At 43.9% G+C, this 21,917-nt stretch overlaps 1 protein-coding gene across 5 annotated transcripts in view; it reads right to left on the reverse strand.

The window, feature by feature from the left end:
• LOC121873839 (large neutral amino acids transporter small subunit 1-like) overlaps positions 1–20,288 on the reverse strand; it is a 151,395-nt gene extending 131,107 nt beyond the window's left edge. For all 5 annotated transcript variants that reach the window (XM_042377589.1, XM_042377593.1, XM_042377590.1 and 2 more), the window contains exon 1: positions 19,736–20,288. In XM_042377589.1, coding sequence (XP_042233523.1) covers positions 19,736–20,219 — 484 coding nt within the window. In that variant the 5' untranslated portion in view covers positions 20,220–20,288. The remainder of the gene's footprint in view (positions 1–19,735) is intronic.
• Positions 20,289–21,917: the final 1,629 nt, after the last annotated feature.

Here is a 21,917-nt window from a genome sequence, read left to right on the forward strand (position 1 = left end):
CTTGGCATGACAGTCACTAGCTTGTGCATAATACAGTCACTTAGCTTGGGCATGATAGTCACTAGCTTGCATGATAGTCACTAGTTTGCATGATAGTCACTAGCTTGGCATGATAGTCATCAGCTTGTGTATACAGTCAATAGCTTTAAGTATGATGGTCGTACTAGTTTGGCATGATAGTCACTAGCTTGGATATAATAGTCACTAGCTTGGATATAATAGTCACTAGCTTGTGTATAATACAGTCACTAGCTTGGGTATGATAGTCACTAGCTTGGGTATGATAGTCACTAGCTTGGGTATAATAGTCACTAGCTTGGGTATGATAGTCACTAGCTTGGGTATGATAGTCACTAGCTTGTGTATAATACAGTCACTAGCTTGGATATGATAGTCACTAGCTTGGATATAATAGTCACTAGCTTGGGTATAATACAGTCACTGGCTCAAACGGGAAACCAGTCCAACATCGCCCCTCCCCCTATGAGATTCGAACCCTGGGACAGTCGAGATATCGTTATTAACCTAAGTTACCTAATGGCCACCCAAACTAGAGAGGTATTGTAGACCTTTGCCATGCCGTAGAGCACCACCATCACCACCACTTGACGAGACAGCTGAGGAGGCATTAGTGTGGAAGATAATATAATTGAGTGTAATGAAGGAGATGGTGGTGGTGTGCGGAGGTGGTGGGGGTGATGGTGGTGGGGGTGATGGTAGTGGTGTGTTGTGGAGGATGGGTGGGTGTGGGGGTGGGGGGTGAAGGCAATCATAACACACACCTCCCCCCCTCCCACCCTGACTACTCCATAATGTATACCCATCCACGTCATCCACTCTAACCTTGTCTGTGGCCAGGGAGTGATTTGTCCTCCTATCCACATGGTGACGCAGATAGATGCTTCTCTGTCATGCGCATGGGAGGGAGGGAGGATGTGGTGGGGTAGGTGAGGTTACGAAGGAGGGAGGGGAGGTTTGAAAGATGAGGGGAGCGGAAGGGACGGCAGGAAGGGGGGGGTGTGATATGTGAAGTAAGGGGGGAGGGTGATGGGAGTGGAAGGGAAGAAGGGAGGGAGGGGAGTGGAGAGGAAGGATGGGGAGGGGGGGTGATGTGGTAAGAGGAGGAATATCATGAATACTGTACATCCTACACACACGTTGGGAGGAATAACAACTGTTTGACTCACTTAACTCAAATACATAACACAAGGTTCAAATAACAGTATTACAATATTACACCCAAGACTCCACCTTCATTAAATATATTCACTTTGTTTCCTCCAGGTGCTAAGTGAACGTATTAAGGTGAGAGTCTCGGCGTAAATTTCTAGGCCAATTTTGAGCATAATTTGTTGTTTCATTAGTATAGGTGTAATTTTTTTTAGCTAAATTTGAATGTATCTATCATGGAATTTTTTTTTTTTTTACAAATTTGAATGCAATTTTTGTTTACCATCTTAAAACACCAACCAATTACCTACATTCCCGCGTGTCAATAACGAATAATTAAAAATAATGGACAATTAAGGATAATGTGGTACCTGGTATTATTGTGTGGTATTGGTGTATAAGAGGATGAGGGACGGTGCAGGTGGTGTGCAGCGCTGGTGTCTTACGTGTCAACACCTTCACCAGGTTATTGAATTTTCTTGTGAGGAAGTGACCACTGCAGTGTGTGTGTGTGTGTGTGTGTGTGTGTGTGTGTGTGTGTGTGTGTGTGTGTGTGTGTGTGTGTGTGTGTGTGTGTGTGTGTGTGTGTGTTGTGTTTTTGGTGTCGTTTGTTTTAAATGTTCCACAAGACATATCTTACCATACATACATAATCACTATATATATATATATATATATATATATATATATATATATATATATATATATATATATATATATATATATATATACATACACGAAAAAGGCATAGACACATTGACAAAACACACACACTTGCAAAATCTTACATACACACAGACACACACGTCACTCAAAGCCATTTAAGACAATCCCCACAAGACATATTCTAACACTGATACAATCTTCCTTGAGGAGGGTGAGCAAACCTGTCTGGCTCTTGATGTTGTGAATGAACCGTGATTCTCTCTCTCTCTCACTTTTCTCATTTTGTCTCTTTAATTTGTTCTATCTATTTCTCACGTTTTCTTTTATTTTTCTCTCTCTCATGTCCTCTCTTTTTTCCAACATTTTCTCTCCTCCGCCAGAGAGAGGGGGCAGGTGTCAGGTCTCCTCACTACTCCACAGGGCCGCCACTAAACTTCTATAAATAACACTTCTGCCTGCCGGATGGGGCCAGGAAAGATCCCTCTCTCACCTCCCACCAAGAGTAAACAGGTGAGAGGTAAGGGGGGTGAGGGAGTGGTGGAGTAAAGGGATAAGGGTGCAAGGCGTGAGAAGTAAGGGGGTGAAGGGGTGAGGGAGTAGTGGGTGGAAGGTGAAAGGTAAGGGGGTGAGGGACTGAGGGGTGAGGGACGATGATGGGGGTGCATTTTGACAACTTTACTCATAGGTACGGTAAGAATGGGGTGATATATGGGGCTAGTATACCTGTACAGTAGGCGCGGGGTAGTGGTAGTAGTCGTATAGTAATAGTAGTAGTTATAGGCGAGGTGTGGCTATTGGGGGAGGCTGGAGGTCACGTATAGGTAGTAGTTATAGTAGTGGTAGTAGTACGAGCAGTAATAGTTATAGTAGTAGTGGTGGTAGTATATATTCTAGTCGCGGTATAAATAGTATAACAGTAATTCACCATAATTTTTAGAACCATCTAACCTGTGTCTTTAAACAGCACTCACTAATTTATTTGAGAGACTTCACCCAAGAACCCGGAAAGATAAAAGTCCCCGAAAATTAACTTCACCTCAAAAAAATAAATAAATAAAAAATACAATAAAAATAAACAAAAAATAAATAAAAAATCATGAAGACGAACGTAGCTGACAATAAAAAAGACGGGCGTAGCTAAAAGAAAATGGGCGTATCTGACTAACAAAAAAACAAACAAACACAAGCCACAACATCCGGGTGAAGAGAGTGATGTTCAGTAACGCCCTCACGTGAGAGCTGACGGAGACGCTAGGTGAGTCGTCAGTCACGGGGATGGTGTCAGGGATAGCGGGGGGCAGTGAGGATGGTGGTGGTGTCAGGAATAGCGGGGGGCAGTGAGGATGGTGGTGGTGTCAGGAATAGCGGGGGGCAGTGAGGATGGTGGTGGTGTCAGGGATAGCGGGGGGCAGTGAGGATGGTGGTGGTGGTGTCAGGGATGGCAGGGGGGCAGTGAGGATGGTGGTGGTGTCAGGAATAGCGGGGGGCAGTGAGGATGGTGGTGGTGTCAGGAAGCGGGGCAGTGAGGATGGTGGTGGTGTCAGGGGATAGCCGGGGGGCAGTGAGGATGGTGGTGGTGGTGTCAGGGATGCAGGGGGCAGTGAGGATGGTGGTGGTGTCAGGAATAGCGGGGGGCAGTGAGGATGGTGGTGGTGTCAGGAATAGCCCAGGGGGCAGTGAGGATGGTGGTGGTGTCAGGGGAATAGCCAGGGGGGCAGTGGAGGATGGTGGTGGTGGTGTCAGGGATAGGGGGAGGGCAGTGGAGGATGGTGGTGGTGTCAGGAATGGCGGGGGGCAGTGAGGATGGTGGTGGTGTCAGGAATAGCGGGGGCAGGGGGATGGTGGTGGTGTCAGGAATGGCGTGGGGGCAGAGGATGGTGGTGGTGGTGTCAGGGATGGCAGGGGGCAGTGAGGATGGTGGTGGTGGTGTCAGGGATAGCAGGGGGGCAGTGAGGATGGTAGTGGTGGTGTCAGGGATAGCGGGGGGGCAGTGAGGATGGTGAGTGGTGGTGTCAGGGATAGCGGGGGGGGGCAGTGAGGATGGTGGTGGTGTCAGGGATGGCGGGGCAGTGAGGATGGTAGTGGTGGTGTCAGGGATAGCGGGGGGGCAGTGAGGATGGTGGTGGTGGTGTCAGGGATAGCGGGAAGCAGCGAGGGTCGTGGTGTCAGAGATGGCGGGGAACGAGTAGCCGGGGCAGAGGTAAATATGTGGAATGGAAATAGCTTAGTCAGTCAACAATCGAAGTAAGACAGAAAGTCAGTCATTCAGCAGTCCAAGCAAGTCAGTCAGCAGAGTTAAGTTAGTCAGTCAGTCAATCAACCAGTCAGTAAAAAATGGATCCAAGATTGACGAGTCCATCACGGGTTGAAACAATGGATTAATGACACGAAGGTACTCTCACCCCCAATAGGAACACAACGTAACCACACTACTAGAAATTGGGGACCCACTTATTTCGACTGGGAGTTGTGGGACCTATTAAATTTGGGCCCCCATTAAAATTAATCAGCATAAAAATTGGTGCCCCATTCTAGTGATTTAGTGTCTATTAAGACTGGGGGCTATTAAGCCTGGGGCCTATCAAGACTGGGGACTATTAACACTGGGACCTATCAATACTGGGACCTATTAAGACTGGGGCCTATTAAACCTGGGGCCTATTAAACCTGGGGCCTATTAAACCTGGGACCTATTAAACCTGGGACCTATCAATACTGGGACGTATTAAGACTGGGGCCTATTAAACCTGGGGCCTATTAAACCTGGGACCTATCAATACTGGGCCGTATTAAGACTGGGGCCTATTAAACCTGGGGCCTATTAAACCTGGGACCTATCAATACTGGGACCTATTAAGACTGGGACCCATTAAACCTGGGACCTAACTACAACAGGAACCCACGTAACCAGACTACGAATAACATGTGGCACCTCGTCTGGCACCCCTCACTCCCCCCATGATGGCACTACTTACACACAAGCTGCTACACAATGATACTGATTCCAACGCCATCAAGGTCATTGCATATTCTCTTCCTCTTCATCTTTCTCTTATTTTTTTGTATTACCCGTCTCTTCTTCTTCCCCTTATTCTTTATTATCTGCCTCTTTATTTTTCTTCTTTTTTATTACCTCTTCTTTTTCTTCCTCTTTTTCATTATCTGTTTCTTGTCTTTTCCCCCCTCTTCTTTATTATCTATTCTTCCTTCTCATCATCAGTTTCTTGTCTTATTCTCCTCTATCCTGTTCTTCCTTTTCCTTTTCTTAAATTGTCCTTAGTTTTCTTCCTTTTCTTTACCTCTTAATTATCCCTCTTTCTCTCCCCCTTCATTCTTACAACCTACAGCAACTTACAATTTCAACCCATAAAACAGCCAATAGTCCCTAGCTTTTACCCCTTAAGATAAACCCTTGAGTACGACGAATTGACCCATTGGAAAATGTCCTACAAATGTCCTAGAGTACAATGTCTTAATCACTGGAATACGATGACTTAACGCTTTGAACACGATGACAATATAATCACTTGAATATTATTTTAGCCCACGATATGATCTAAAATTATCAAGTTAATAATACAGTAGTAACAACACCACCAATAATAATAATAATAAATAAATAAATTCATACCGGGTGAGCGAACACTGCCACTTACATAAGCCTCGGTGAAATCTCGATGCCAAAACATGAACAGATAGGTAGATTATGAGAGAGAGGGATTGGGTAGAGTAAATAAACAAGCATTAAAAGTCCAGAGACAGACTAAAGCACAGCCGTAAGCTTCAGTTGACCTTGAGGCTGGCAGAGCTAACAAGACAGTTAGGTGAGGTCAAGGAAGCTCCCTCCTCCTCCACGGTTGCTTGTGTTCCGTGTGGTTTCATTTTGAGAGAGAGAGAGAGAGACTATTTCCTCACCATTCCCATTATAACTTGTGACTGTGGTCTTGCATTATGGCTGGGACAGATTTAGGGGTAAACTCAACCATGCCATAAATTTCCTAAGGTTGGCTGTCGTGGTCTATTATCTAACAAGGTTGATATATAAATAACCATGGATACTCACGCGCATAAAACCTGATGGCTCATAGAACGACCTGACCTATATTTTACCCCCCCCGCCCCCCACAAAAAACAAGGTCACACTGATAGTTATTTCCATCACAGTGACCTATTTCTCGTTACATAATCCTATCCACCCAAGGCTAATATACTTATGTTGTGCTTTATTACAGAAATATGACCTTAAATTATATATAAAAATTTCGTAGGCCTATAGTGAGTTTGGTCTTTGTGTCATTTACGAAGACCAGAATATCTCCAAGGCGGATCAATTAACACCCGACGATGATGAATTTGCTGACGATGACGAGACCATGAATAAGATTTTAACTCTTGAACGACGTGAAGGTGAGTTGAAAATAGCCGGACTCAGAATTAGGGTGTACTGCACTGCGGTTTAGAATGACAACAATAAACAAGAATGTAACAAGAAATGGTAAGACAACAAGAAGAGAAAAATGAGGAAATTAATGTGCGGGAAGAGACAAAACACGTGAAAACTGATTGAAAATATACCTTAGCAGCACGGGATTGAATTAGCTCTTGTCAAGGAGAAGGGAACGAACACAGCGACAAGAACATAAGCCAAGCAGCATTTAGCGACCAATAGCAAGGACAAGCAGCAACCACAGGAGAAATATAAAAGTACAACTGAGAGGGGGAGGTGGGGGAGGAGGTGGCGAGGGAGCAGCCAGCGTAAACTTTGGCGGGTGGCCAAGCAGCACGTGGGTCTAGCTCCTCCTGGGCTACTAACTGGCGCCGTCCTGTTCGTCACTCGACCTCTAAGACCCATACACGAGGTACTTCACACGACTGAGAGAGAGAGAGAGAGAGAGAGAGAGAGAGAGAGAGAGAGAGAGAGAGAGAGAGAGAGAGAGAGAGAGACTCACCTGCTATAATCATCACCACTTAATTATCACAGGTCATATACCATCCCTCCAGCAGGATTTCCTTCTCAATGGCCATTCAGAATGCTACCTAACATCTAGTGCAGGGGTTCTTAACCTGGGGTCCATGGATGGGCTTCAGGGGGTCCGTGAAGGTCAGATAAAAATTGAACATTTATATTCACTATACTTTGTGTATGTCATACACTGTATGAGGCAATGAATTTTCAATAAAATAAAGTATATTCATTGGATGCAAAGTTGTGCTTATGTGCATTTTTCTAGGGAGGGGGTCCATAGCTTTCACCAGATTCTCAAAGTGTGTGTGTGTGTGTGTGTGTGTGTGTGTGTGTGTGTGTGTGTGTGCTTCCTACTGAGATATACGGTACGTTTGCTGTTGCTACCTTGCTACTGGGCGAGTGTGGGCACGTGAGTGGGTGCATGGGCAGGAGGAAGGGGGAGGGTATGATATTTTGGATACAGTACATCTGGCGTCGTAACTTATGTGACGAAGAGAGGGAGGGAAGGAGGGAGAGTACAGAAACAACACATCAAAAAGTCTTCATCACCACAGCAACCAATCGACCACGTCGAACAATCTTAGAAATCAGAGCGAATAAATCTGTAGCACTGAATAGTAACCCTGAAAGTGTAGCATGACCTTGGGCACTGTGAAGGGGATGGTCTTGCCAAATGGATACATCACAGCTCTTATGGTAGTTGTTCATGTTATAGTGTATTTTTTACCCTTTAATAACTAAGGTCATTAAGACGGGTATGCTGAGGTTAATACACACACTAACCATACAGAAATAAAGTTATACATATTTCTGCTTCTTCCAATTGAGGATGGAAACAGACAAACACACACAAGCACACGATGGCAACGTCTGCTTTATCGTTCCTGTGGGTAGTAATAACACCAACTCAGGTCTCTGTACACAACAAGTGAAGTCTTTATTGTGCAATTACAAGCACCGTGTTCCTTCCCCGTGTGTACTTACTGCTGGACGTTACTACTTTCCCTTACGCCTCCACAACAGTCGAGTAAATGAAGTCACTTTCCGGTTTCATTTGACCCCAGAGACCCAGCGAGTCTCTTGATGAACACACACACACACACACACACACACACACACACACACACACACACAAGATAGTGTTGAAATATGGTTACGGAGACAAAGAAAAACACCAGGAGTTATTTCACCAATATTCTGAGCGTTTTTGTTATGGTGTAGAATACAAGGCTATATCTTGATCATTATTCACTGAGGTACTTTGGTATATACTCATTTAATCGTCCAAGGCAACGTTAACTCGACCCTTTCAGTAATGTTCTTGGCCGTCTCCATGGCAACCGCTGCCACGACTGCATCCACTGACCAGCCCTGTATACATGTACTGATTGGTCATTGTATCCATGTCCTGATTGGCCGGTAATTCCCATCTTCATTATTTTCTGACTTGTGGGTAAAAACATTATTGATCAAGTAGCCAGTCGTGTGTGTGTGTGTGTGTGTGTGTGTGTGTGTGTGTGTGTGTGTGTGTGTGTGTGTGTGTGTGTGTGTATGTATGTATGTATGTATGTATGTATGAATCTACAGGGTATGCATTATGTGTTGGCATCAACTTCAGTAAAGAGGAAAATTCACCCCCCGAACCTCTGGGCATCAAGTGTGTCTCGCTTATGTGGTAACAATGACGACTAACACAGGACAGCTGCTGGAGGTGGGTGAGCCGGCGCAGGATTGGATATTATAGGCTACTGCTTTCTTGGTTGACTCCGTTACTGTCTGACTGTCAAGCTGATACTGTCTGACTGTCAAGCTGATACTGTCTGACTGTCAAGCTGATACTGTCTGACTGTCAAGCTGATACTGTCTGACTGTCAAGCTGATATTGTCTGACCCAACCTAAACAACACAAAATAGACCTAAGCTTATGTAACATCCTAACCTATCCAATCCCAACCATACCAGATTTGACTGACTCGAAAGGAACCTAACCTAACCCCCATGTTTACATACCTCAACATAACAGAGTACCAGCATTTAAGAGAACCTACAGCTGGTGGGATTTTGTCCAGTGGTGGGTATTGTGTCCAGCTGGAAGGATTTTGTCCAAGGTAGTTGGTGTCCGTCAGGGAGACGAGTAAGTCATGCCTTCATTCATGCACCACAAGGCCACATGAAAGACATCTGGCTGCCATGAACCATCTGGCCCTCACATCTGAATTACCTCTCTCTCTCTCTTTCACTCCCCTTCTCTCAGCCCCTCCACACACGCCCCGTCCCTCCCACCCACCCACACACACACGCATCTCCCACATGCTATGCAATCTATCTACTCAGGCTTCCGTGTCAATCTACCAGAGTACCGCCACATACCCCCTTCTCTCTCTCTCTCTCTCACACCCAAAACACACTCACAATGCTCCCCTCTACTCTCACCTCCTCCTCCTACACACACACTTCTAAATGCCACCAGACATATTATATAACGTACTGACAACATAAACAAATAAAAGCAAGGACAATAGTGTGTGAGTTGAGTCTAACATTACATGACCATCCAGCCTTCAATCACACGAGAAAAAATAGACAACTCTTGGCATCCGTGAGCAGTAGCCTAGAGGAAAACATAAAATAGATAAATAAATAAATAAATAAATACATGATAAATTAAAAATAAATAAATTTAAAGAACAGTAAATACGATTTTTGGTAGAACGTCGTACAGTGTGTGTGTGTGTGTGTGTGTGTGTGTGTGTGTGTGTGTGTGTGTGTGATATTAACTAACACGTATAATCCCACTACCACACTCCCAATAGAGGAAACAAATAAAAACAAATACATTTAAAACAAATACATAAAAACAAAGAAAATCAACTTCAATGTATTTTTTGTACCTTAGTTTCACCCTTGGTTAGAGTAGAAGACATTAATGAATAATAAAAAAAAAACACGCGCCTGAGGTAGCTCCTGGACTTAATGGTTGCCTGTGTTTATATTATGTTCAGCGGTGTCTCGTGATGCAGCTCAGAGACGACATAGTTAAAATAAATGAATTGATACGTAAATAAAGAACACGACTGTGACGCTTAAAGATATACAAATGGCTAAATGAATGAGTATGTGTGGGGTGTATGTGGATGTATGTGAGGGTGTAAGCAGATATGTGGATGAGTGGGAGGGTGTGGGCTGTGTGTGTGGATCAGTGGGAGGGTGTGTGGGCGTGTGGGAGGGTGTGTGGGCTGTGTGGATGTGTGGGAGGGTGTGAGGATGAGGGAGAGTGTGTGTGGGCGTGTGGGAGGGCTGTGTGGATGTGTGGGAGAGTGTGAGGATGAGGGAAAGTGTGTGTGGGCTGGTGTGTGTGGGTGTGTGGGCTATGTATGTGGATGTGTGGATCTGGAACGATAACTTGGGAGAAACTCGAGTAAAAGTTCGTTGGGGGAAAAGCTTTCAGCTGAAAATCCGCATCGCAAATTAAATTCTGAAGTCAATTGTCAACCCAAACGCGGCCTAATGACTTGACCCTGTGAACTTGACCAAAACAGGGGATACGAGGAAATAACACCCTGAAAAAAGTATCTAATTTGAAAGCTTAAATGCAATAGCTTAATTAAACCCTAAAGAATGACGTTTGACCTTTAACAGTTATCGACCTAATGGCTTCCAGGTATAACTCTAAAAATACTGTTTGTTTGAGGTCAATGCATCAAAGCGTTCGGGAGGCAGAGAGTACGATAGAAATCTCAATTCACGTTCAAGACTCCTTAGGTAACGTCAATCCCGAGGCACAGATGACAACTCTCACCAGATCACTCACCCTTAGCTAGCGGTGTGTGGTGGTCAGGGCAGGTGAGTGAGATGGTCCAGGTAGACACGGTTAATTCGCAGAGGATATAAGTAAACTAACAAAGTGGACGAATATACAAGATTGGGAGGTGCGAATGAGTGGTGAGGTGAGTGGGCTTGGGTGGATGAGTGGGCTGTGTGGATGCAAGGGAAGCTGAGTGAGTGGATGAGTGGGAGGGTGTGTGGGCTGTGTGGATGCGTAAGAAGCTGAGTGGGAGGGTATGTGAGCTGCGTGGATGTGTGGGAGGTTGAGTAGAAGGAATGAGCTGTATTGAGGGGTGTGGGAGGCTGGATGTGTGGGTGAACGTACAATATATGACAGGTGAGGAAGTGACTCGCCAGGAATTCTCTCCACACACACACACACGAAGCTAAATTAGTGTCAAGAGAGTGGGTAGGTATGGCCACGCTCATTCACCTAACAGATCTGTGACGCATCCCAGCAGAGTGAGTAACGCGCGCGAATATTGCCAGTGAGTCACAAGCGTCATAATACTCACACTGTCAGTATCATATAAGGGAATTTAAAACGCGGGCTTAGTGGAGTAAAGCAGTGGCCAAAAGCTTACATAGTGTATTACCATTCCTAGCTGAGACGTGTGGACATGAAACGGAATTAAGTTACAGAGGTTCGTAAGACATGAGAATGTGCCGGTTTACAAGTTAAAACAAATTAAAACAAAATTAAGACCCAAATTAAACTAGCACTCAACCTCAACAAGGCTGGATATTTCAGCACTTATGAGATCAAATTGATGTCAATAGTAATTTACAAATTATTCTGTGCATTAACGTTATCTTCCTGTTAAAGAATATAATGCACGTATAATTTTTATTCATTAATTTTTATATATATTTTTTTAATATTTTAGCCGGAGCCAAGTAGTTAGGAGCCGTCTTACATCCCCAGGAATGAGTAATATTCACAGATCTATATTATGTGAACTTGTACCACAATGTACAGACTTTTAACCACCAACAACTCTTCACGAGCGTCACTACCACAGCCAGAACTAAAAACGCCCCGAAAAAGCCAAAAACAACAGGTTCCACCATCGCCAGCTACATTCATAACGAAATAGCGAGAACAGGGTACAAAGAGCAGCAGGGGGCCGAACAAGAATACTGTACACTCGCCAATCAAGAACCGCTTGCCTGATTACGTCAGGAGAGCATTTGCACCACTGTTGCTAAGCTTGTGGGGTGGGGCGTAAACCACAGACATGACTACAAACATTGAATGTTTATGTTTAATTAGTAAGGTGCGTGCTAATATTTCCCAAATTTTTCAGCAAAATAAAGAAAGCACAATAAGTCTTGTGTTGATGCTTTAATAATAACTACACGGCACGTATCTACCACAGGGATAGTGTGGGCGTTTCAACATGCAATACAATTCAGCCAAAGTATTCTACGTTTAAGATCAACATAACATAAAAAAACCGTTAATTACCTCAACTAAAGCCAATGAAGACTTAACACAATTGGCTGCACCACTAACTCTCATCCAGAACAAGCCTTTTCTCCCTAAGTCTCCCATTCTACACCCAATGCGATACAAACTGTCCCACAAATCCCAACCATTACCTGTTTTCCAACCCCCCAACTCTATCAAGAATGTCTTATCTGTTAGATATTGACAAAACAGGTCATTTATTCAGGTGACTAATGCAAAGCAATAAGTAAAAAAACCATCACTATATCGATTATATATTAGAATATACTACAGTTCTAATCTTTTATTTTCCAGACATATCAGTTTTCTTTAACCACATACTGAGACTCATAAAGACCCTCCTAGAAGGACAGTCACGTTCCTTGAGTGATAGTGTTGGCACAGGCAGTTTATCTCACCCATTACACGCTGATCATTGATACTGCATCGACGTTTTTTCCACTTAATGAGTAGCAACGAGGAATGTGCTTGGCCATGAATCACTACTTACTACCTTAGGGGTGGGGGGGGGGAGGTTATTAATAGCAGGCGTCTGGGCGGGTGAGGCCGTACGTGAGACTTTAGAGTGCACATATGCATGTACAGTATACGCCCACCAGGCCCCACAACACAGTGTCACTTGGGCTAGGCAGGAAGTTGTTCAACCCTCTGATCTTTGTACAGTATTCATTATATATTTTCGTAGTCATTTTTCTTTCGTAATCTCAATATATTTTCGTGATCCCAACATGTTTTCGTAATCTCAGTTTCTTTCGTAATCTCAACCTTTCTTTTTTTCGTAATTCCAAAATCGTGAGGAAGAGTACCTATCAGCGGTTCAAAGGTCTCACCCATGACCACTAATTTCTGTACCCGCAGACACGAACTGGTTTCAAAGTACAACACTGTGCCAACTTTGAACCTCTAACATGACCCCTTAATAATGCATTCACAACCCCAAAAAATAAATAACCAAACAAGTACAGAATATATCGTGAATAAAAAAAAAGTTAGACCTATAATAATCAAGCTAAAAAAAATATGAAAATACAACAGAAATAAAATAGCAGATGGGGAGGCAAGTGGTGTGACTGTAACACACGACCGCACTAACAGTTAGAGCAACCCATAGCAACAACGTCCAACACATGTAACACATTATACATGCTCAGTTTAATACCAATTTACCTAATTTCATCTGGGAATAATTATTTACTTAAGTTTTGTTTGGCAGGACTGTAATAATTATAGTTTGGTGGTCTTATTTTTTTCTATGAGGATGTTTATTGTAGTAATTACCGTTAAGTGTTATGTTAATGTCATGAGATTAATCTTTGGATTTTGACAAATTGTATTAAAGTGACGTTTGTTATGTTACTTATGTAGGCGTTGGTTACTGCAATTATGTCTGCCGTCTGTCATATTAAGCAAACGGCATTCGTTAACAGTTCAATTAGTGTGGTTGTGGGTCTGGCCAGTAGGGTAAATAACCTTTAACACTATGCATAATATCCCCTTGTTAACATCTCTAGTTACTCAGTCATAAGGAGACACTACGCCTGTAACCTCAAAAGACACTCCACCGACTTCAGACAAACCGCAGACGACTACCTTCTCTCTCACCCAGCTGGTTTATTATTGTTAATCTTACACTATTCCTAATCCAATCATACTTATCGTTCGCTAAACTACGCTACATAAACATAAATTAAAGTTAGATTTCGTAAATATGAATGCATAACAGTTAACAAAGCACACATTGATAAATAATTAATGATGTTTGAATATCGCGTCCCACGGTAACAATTTATTTCCATTCAGTAGGTCTAATGTTGTTTTGATGAGCCCAAATTGATAATGAAATACCCTAGGGAGTATCGTACTTACGGGTATCGTCACTGTCAGTCACTAGAGATTGGGATATCGTCACTGTCCGCCACTAGAGATTGGGATATCGTTACTGTCAGCCACTAGAGATTGGGATATCGTCACTGTCCGCCACTAGAATATGGGAAATCGTCACTGTCCGCCACTAGAGATTGGGGTATCGTCACTGTCCGCCACTAGAGATTGGGATATCGTCACTGTCCGCCACTAGAATATGGGAAATCGTCACTGTCCGCCACTAGAGATTGGGATACCGTCACTGTCTGCCACTAGAGATTGGGATACCGTCACTGTCTGCCACTAGAGATTGGGATACCGTCACTGTCTGCCACTAAAGATTAAAGTCTATCTGCTCTACATATCGCTCTTGGTAACAAAGTCCTACCCTACTCGGTTTACTTTTTGTATCACAACTATACAGTATAATGTACCTGATTAGACAAGCAGTGAAGAGTCTTGACAACAGTATCACGGTCACCAGGGAGAGTCCTCAGGCTCGCCAACTTTTTTTATGCTACTGGTTGACTGCTAGCTACTGGTCACCCAAACTCACTATGCATATTAGGCTATTTTCTTTCTCAGCATCTGGGTATGACAGAACATATCAACTCCACAAGTCTCCGTGCATTTTCAACGCCATATTAACCATTTCATTTCATAGCCTTGAATTAGTCTTTTTAGATGCGTTCTCACACCACCTTTTATCATGAAAAATATCGACTAAATCTTTAAAGACCCAAGACTGGTGGCAGGAGAGGTATAAAGGCTAGGTCAATAATCCAATCCAGTCATGCCTACCTGGAAAATAATGTCTCTGTTCATTCACTGTCACCTTAACCAGTCTAAGCAAATTAACTGTCAAGTCTTTAAAATTTATGACAGTCTAATCGATTAGTGGTCACAGTTCAACTTCTACCTCCGCAACCACCAGAACCCCCCTTCCAACCACAACCACTAACCTCCCAGCCACCACCACTAACCCCCTCCCTCTCTCCCAGCACACCACCACTAACCCCCTCCATCTCTCCCAGCACACCACCACTAACCCTCCATCTCTCCCCAACACCACTAACCCCCCTCCATCTCCCAGCCACCACCACTAATCCCCTCCATCTCTCCCAGCCACCACCACTAACCCCCTCCCTCTCCCAGCCACTACCACTAACCCCCTCCCTCTCCCAGCACACCACCAGTAACCCCCACTCAGCCACCACCAGTAACTCCCTCCCCCAACCACGTCTGCCTAACCTTTCCACACCACTCCACCCCACCTGAAACTTTCAACTTTAACAAGAAGTCAATAATAATTCGGAGGCGACTCAGCCTACTGCCCAGGGATGTGAGACTCGGTAACTATTTTATCCATTTATACTGTATTTCCCTGTGAGTGGTGAGGGAGAGGAAGGTACTGGTAACTGCTGTTAACCTTTTCTTGTTATTCAGTAATTGCAATAATTGTAACCCCCTTATACCTCACTTCTTTGCTAATTACAGTATATTGAAACTTAATGAGCGTGTACAATGGACCAAGTACTTTTTTCCCCTTGAGGATGGTGGAATGGAGGCTAGGTTAACTGGTTTAGTCAGGCCAGTTTCCTATTTGTATGCATTAAGTCCCACAGTTACATCATACAGTATAATAGTACCGTATACCAACGTAAGAAAATTAGCAGACACTTCAGTAACCCGCCCCCGCCCCCCGCACACATAACAGTGTAATCGGATTATAGAAATCATTTTAGTTAACTTGGACAGAGGGGAAAATGGGGTTTCTGTCCCCTTTCTTTATATTCTGGTCCAACCAAACACGACTCAGCACAGATTTTGTTTTGTCAATGGCTCATTAACAGACAGAGGTACAGCACAATCATATTAGTTTGTCAATGGTAGTCTGCGTACACTAGAATTCAGTTGCAAGGAGTTAGACAAACTGGACCCTATTGTCATACACATACCCGTACAGTATATACTGGCGGAACGGCGGCATTTGATTCCCTGACCACTGACGAAAATAAAATTTTTCGCTCTGGAGACCAAAGTTGCTTTGACATATTGACTGCAATTCGTCTCTCCATGGTTTGCGAATCAGCCAAGCAGATGCCGCAGTTCCACCAGTGGATACCTGTTGGCTCTACGTAAACAAGGAACCAGGTCTAGAGAACACATCATTTCCGCTTGAGAATACTGTACAGACGTTTCTTGTTTTTGTTATTCCCTCAATAATCTGAAGAGGTCGTGCACGCAACAGACACAAAACAGAGACGTCAACAAAAATCTATGGTACTTTAGCTCCAGGATTCACGTTTGTTTATCACTGCATCAAAGTCTGCAAAAAAAAGCATCGGAACTAAATGACAGCAGAGAGATGTTCCCAGCGCTGTCCAACACCTCAAAATAACAAGTCGTCTCCTTCATACACATAACCCACAGGTCTCAAAAGGCCTCAGCCACACGTCGATGAAACCTTATCAACCCTTCTTTAACTTAAACATTGCTTACGGCCAGCCCTACACCCAGTTATGACACCTAACCCTACACCCAGTTATGACGCCCAGCCCTACACCGTTATGACGCCCAGCCCTATACGCAGTTATGACACCCAGCCCTACACCCAGTTATGACACCCAGCCCTATACGCAGTTATGACACCCAGCCCTTATACCAGTTATGACACCCAGTACAGCAGTTATGACACCCAGCCCTACACCCAGTTATGACACCCAGCCCTATACGCAGTTATGACACTGGACACCCAGCCCTATACGCAGTTATGACACCCAGCCCTACACCCAGTTATGACACCCAGCCCTATACGCAGTTATGGCACCCAGCCCTATACGCAGTTATGACACCCAGCCCTACACCCAGTTATGACACCTAACCCTACACCCAGCCCTATACGCAGTTATGACACCCAGCCCTACACCCAGTTATGACACCTAACCCTACACCCAGTTATGACGCCCAGCCCTACACCGTTATGACGCCCAGCCCTATACGCAGTTATGACACCCAGCCCTACACCCAGTTATGACACCCAGCCCTATACGCAGTTATGACACCCAGCCCTACACCCAGTTATGACACCCAGCCCTATACGCAGTTATGGCACCCAGCCCTATACGCAGTTATGACACCCAGCCCTACACCCAGTTATGACACCTAACCCTACACCCAGCCCTATACGCAGTTATGACACCCAGCCCTACACCCAGTTATGACACCTAACCCTACACCCAGTTATGACGCCCAGCCCTACACGCAGCTATGACACCCAGCCCTACACCCAGCCCCCACACCCAATTATGACGCCCAGCTCACACCCAATTTTGACGCCCAGCCCTACACCCAGTTATCACACTTCCGCCCAAACTCATTCCTCTATGATGCCCGAATTCTCCCATCTACACCCCCGGAACCTTCATCTACTGAAAACCATCCAATACAGTACACATTGTCTCAGAGCTTCCAATTTAAACCTCTACCACTCATACCCACACCTTCCCTACACTTCCTAAATCCGATCTACATCTTCCCTACTGTCCCTAAACCCACCTACACCGTCCCTACTTTCACACTACGCACCTACACCTCCACCCATCTTCCCAACCTCTGTACTCGCTACACTCCACAGCTGAGAGAGGTCACTGACCCCCCCGAAACCACAACGAACACCGCCTGCCTCACCAGTGTTCCTGATCAACCATCCATATCCAACGTTACTGATCAAACTCCACCACCAGTGTTATTGATCAACTTCCATCTCCAGCATTATAGATCAAGCTCTATCACCAGCGTTATTGATTAACCAACATCCCGTGTTATTGATCAAACTACACCACCAGCGTTAGTGATGAACCGCCCTCTCGTGTTATTGATCAACCTTCATCAGCACTGGAGAACAGCTGAGATCGATACCTCCTCCCACGTTAACTTCCTGTGTACTGTGCACGCATTAAATGGACTGACAGCCATCGTAACTTCTTTATTTCTCACATACACCAACCCACACATAATTACAATATATTCACGATCTCGCACACACACACACACACACACACACACATCATTTCTACTCACACATGTCAGTAGTTTTGTTTATACTTCTTGGCCTTAGCTTACGTAACATTCTTCTTCCACAACCATCAAGTTAACTTTATTATAAATCTATATATGTTTCTATATTGAATTACAGTAGCACATTTCCATCTAATTCTTTTTTTTTCTTTGCCTCGTCACCCCCGTATGGCATTTCGAAGAATTCCTACCAAGAAGTCTTTACCTTTTAAAATCCCTTTGGGCGTTCCAACGTGAATTTTATTTTTAAGGAGTAATGGTCAAAAGTAAGAAAAAATGGAAGGGTCCTGTGTCAGGCCCCTCGGGAGTGAACAGGGAAAGAGTGAATGACTCCCAGCAGAAAATTGTGGAGGTGGAGCGTTGTCGTATCCCTGTTGCAGCCACAGAAAGTCGCTCTAACGGGGTTTCCGGCAGTCAACAAATCAATATAGGCGGTGTGTGGCTCAGTACAGTGCTCTCTCTCTCTTTAAGGCGAGAACAGGAAAGCATGGGCGTAGTGGTAGACCAGGGACAGAGACGGCACTGATTACACAAAAATCTATTATTAAACCCCCATAAACAAAGGGCAAAACTTTATTGCTAACAAAATTCAGTCCCGTATATTTACCTAGAATGTGTCACTGTTGCTGACCTTAGATGAACGTGGTTATTTAAATAAAATTAACCACCCCTTATGCTGCACACAAATAAACTAACCTGAGGCGTAATACTGACTATACAAATGCAGAGCTCAGTTTAGAGCAAAGAAGTGGCCTGAGTTATTCTTCATCATTCTCGTGACTTTCATCAAATACTAATGCATTGTACGATATTGTTGTAGGCTTCACTTACGTCTGGCAGTACTGCCGCGTTCTCCCTCCCAGGCCATCAAAACAAACATGTTCAAACAAGTTCACACATAATTTTTGTAAAGTAACAAGAGAATTTCATTAAGTGTAAATAATAACTAATCAATGTGATTCTCCATGTGTAAATTAATGTTGCAATAGAGAAGGAAATGTAACTTGAATTTCAACGTTCGGGCGCGCCTCAGCATCAGAGAAGCGGCCGAGTCCAGGTACACGTGAATGTTATTTGCACTAGGCGTTGGCGAAGTTTCTCCCACTACGAATATTCTTGAACGGTTGAACCCCATAATAATATTCGATATACCTGCATAACAATAATTTTGTCCTCGTTTAAGATGTAATTTTGTATCAAGAAACACTAACTTAAGCAAGTAAGGTGTCCAAGTATTCTTCGAAAACTGATAAAAACAGCACAAGCAGTCGGCCCATTATGAATGTGTACCTGTAGGTGACAGCACAACCATGATTATAAACGAGCTTGGAAAAAACAAACATCTTGATATAAACTGTCACTTCGATTTGTGCCTGTGGACGTGACAGTTGTTAAAATGTTATTACTGTACTGCGCTTCAAAAACTAAGGTCTTTAAATACGTAACAAGGTAAAACTCTGTATGCGTGAGATACAACTCGAGAAAAACGATAATACACTAGAGTCGTAAACTTTGTCTGGAGTTGAGGGAATGAGAGGATCCATGGTATTATCTTCCGTGGACAAGTGAAACATATGGTACAAGGAGCTCCAAAGGTTTGTGTCACTTCTTTATTAAAAAAAATGTAAATATATGCCAAGGAGATCAGGTCAGGTGTCGAGAGAAGCGTCCAGAAGTCACGCAAGTATACTTACGGATGCACACGGCGGCCAGAAGACGTCCAGACACGTCGGGTGGCATGCAGGTAGGGAAGAACGGCTTCATGATGTATTCGCTGAACGTGAGTGCCACGATGGTTTGCGAGCATGGCCGTACTATGATGCACTCCACCCAAAGCCTCATGAACGCCAGGAACGGCCCAAACGTTACCATAATATAGGCATAATCGGCGCCAGTTTTCTGGATCATGCAGCCCAGTTCGGCGTAGCAGTAGGCGCCGACCATGGAGAAGACCCCGCTGGCAATCCACACGATGAGGGACATGCCCACGCTGCCGGTGTTCTTCAGCACGCCCGTCGGGGAGATGAAAATCCCAGAGCCGATGATGGAGCCTACGATCACCGTAATGCCGTTAAACAGCGTCATCTTGGGCTTGAGTCCCACCACCTCATCGTCCTTCTTGATTTCGTCCGCCTCTTTCATGGGGACCTCCTTGTAATCATTTCTGGCTTCAGTCATGGCTTTGGCACGGAGACGTTCGATACTTACAACGCGAGATCTACACACACACTGCCGACTACTCTGTTCAGCTGGGGTTCTTGGCGCTCACACTCAGTGGGGTTGCCACAGTTCACCAACCAAATAATGCCATCACCACCACCCATGATAATCTTTAGCACTATTTAGTTCGCGTCTAATTTTCATTTATTTTATTTATTTTTTCATAATAAATCTGGTGTTGATAATGAATTCAAAAGTGCATGTTCATAATATAGCTGCATAATAATAACCATGGTAAATACTTTCGTCAGGCACTCCAACTGAAAATCAGAAAAATACGTTTACCTGTGTACATACTGATAGCTTCTCGTTCTTACATATTTCTTGAGGAAACACAAGTATTCACAGTAATTATCAACATCGCCAAAATAAATATATATTATAATGAGCAAGACTCATAGCAAATTAGTTGGGATTATCGTATTAAATATCAATATGATAATCCTATCTTGCCTCACCAGACATCTTAATATGATTTTTTTTGCCAACAGCAAGAGGAAGACAAAAGGTTTTATGATAAACTATTCGTCCCACTAATTACGACACACCTATAATGTGACATGGGTGATTGAACATTACAGACGGCTGTTCTACCTTGTAATTTCGTTCCATATGTTTGGGTCCACCGAAATCTAGTCTTAGACGTTCTATTCCAAAACATTTCGATCCCAGAAGTTTCGTAAAGCTAACTAAACTGCCTTATAACCCCGTAGCAGACTGCTGATGCTTATCGCCTATGACACACCTCTCTCCCCCTCATACACTCAGTCCCCCACCCCTAGTAGATAATTCCTTGAAGCGGCGTGCAATAGTCTGGTCACTGGCATCACCCCAGCCGGAACGCCGAGTCTGGCCCGCACGTGGCAATCCCCAGTACTGCGCGTGCGTTGGAACCCCGCCACTTAGTGCTCACTGCAAGTCTGTTAGATAAACTATTTGGACAGAGTGCATATTATATAATTTGTGATATAATATGGTGCTGGTGGATTGTCATTTGGTCAGTATGGAATGGTGTTATTTCCATTAGATTGTGAATGACGCAATACATGTAAGAGTCGAGTCAGCAATCGGAAATCCTCTCTTCCAAGCTCATCATTTATCAAACACTCGCATTCGTCTTGATATTAAAACAAAATATCAAATTTTATAATAAAACAAAACGAATGTGTGTGCAAGAGTAGTGGGTGTCACCGCTCCCCGTAAACGAGTGTTGCGCGCCAAAAGATGCGCAGTGGGTCGAGGGGGAGGCGATCGAGTTATAACCGGTTCTCCAGTCCTAACACTGTCGCAGAATTCACGTCATGCTACCGTACTTATTGTCTTCGTCAACTACTCTATATTACTTCACAATGCTATACGCTGACCCAGTAACGTCTGTCAACATTGCACCCTTTTCTCATCCTGGGGGGACGTGATATACAGCTGAGAAGTTGGCTTCAAACATAACAGAACAGAATGAATAAATAGTATCACTGTTAACTATTACGTCATTTATCATAACTACATTCTGGCATTAATTTCCGTTCATGATAAGAGAATAAAAGGCTTTTGGATCAATTATCACCAGACGACCGAGATTTTATTTTCATGGGATTAGACAGAACTTTTAAACTGATATGAACTGGAAAATATTAGTAACCAATAAAACTGTAAAGA

The sequence above is a fragment of the Homarus americanus genome, unplaced genomic scaffold (assembly GCF_018991925.1).
Source record: "Homarus americanus isolate GMGI-L3 unplaced genomic scaffold, GMGI_Hamer_2.0 scaffold25827, whole genome shotgun sequence".
NCBI classification, from domain to species: Eukaryota; Metazoa; Arthropoda; class Malacostraca; order Decapoda; family Nephropidae; genus Homarus; species Homarus americanus.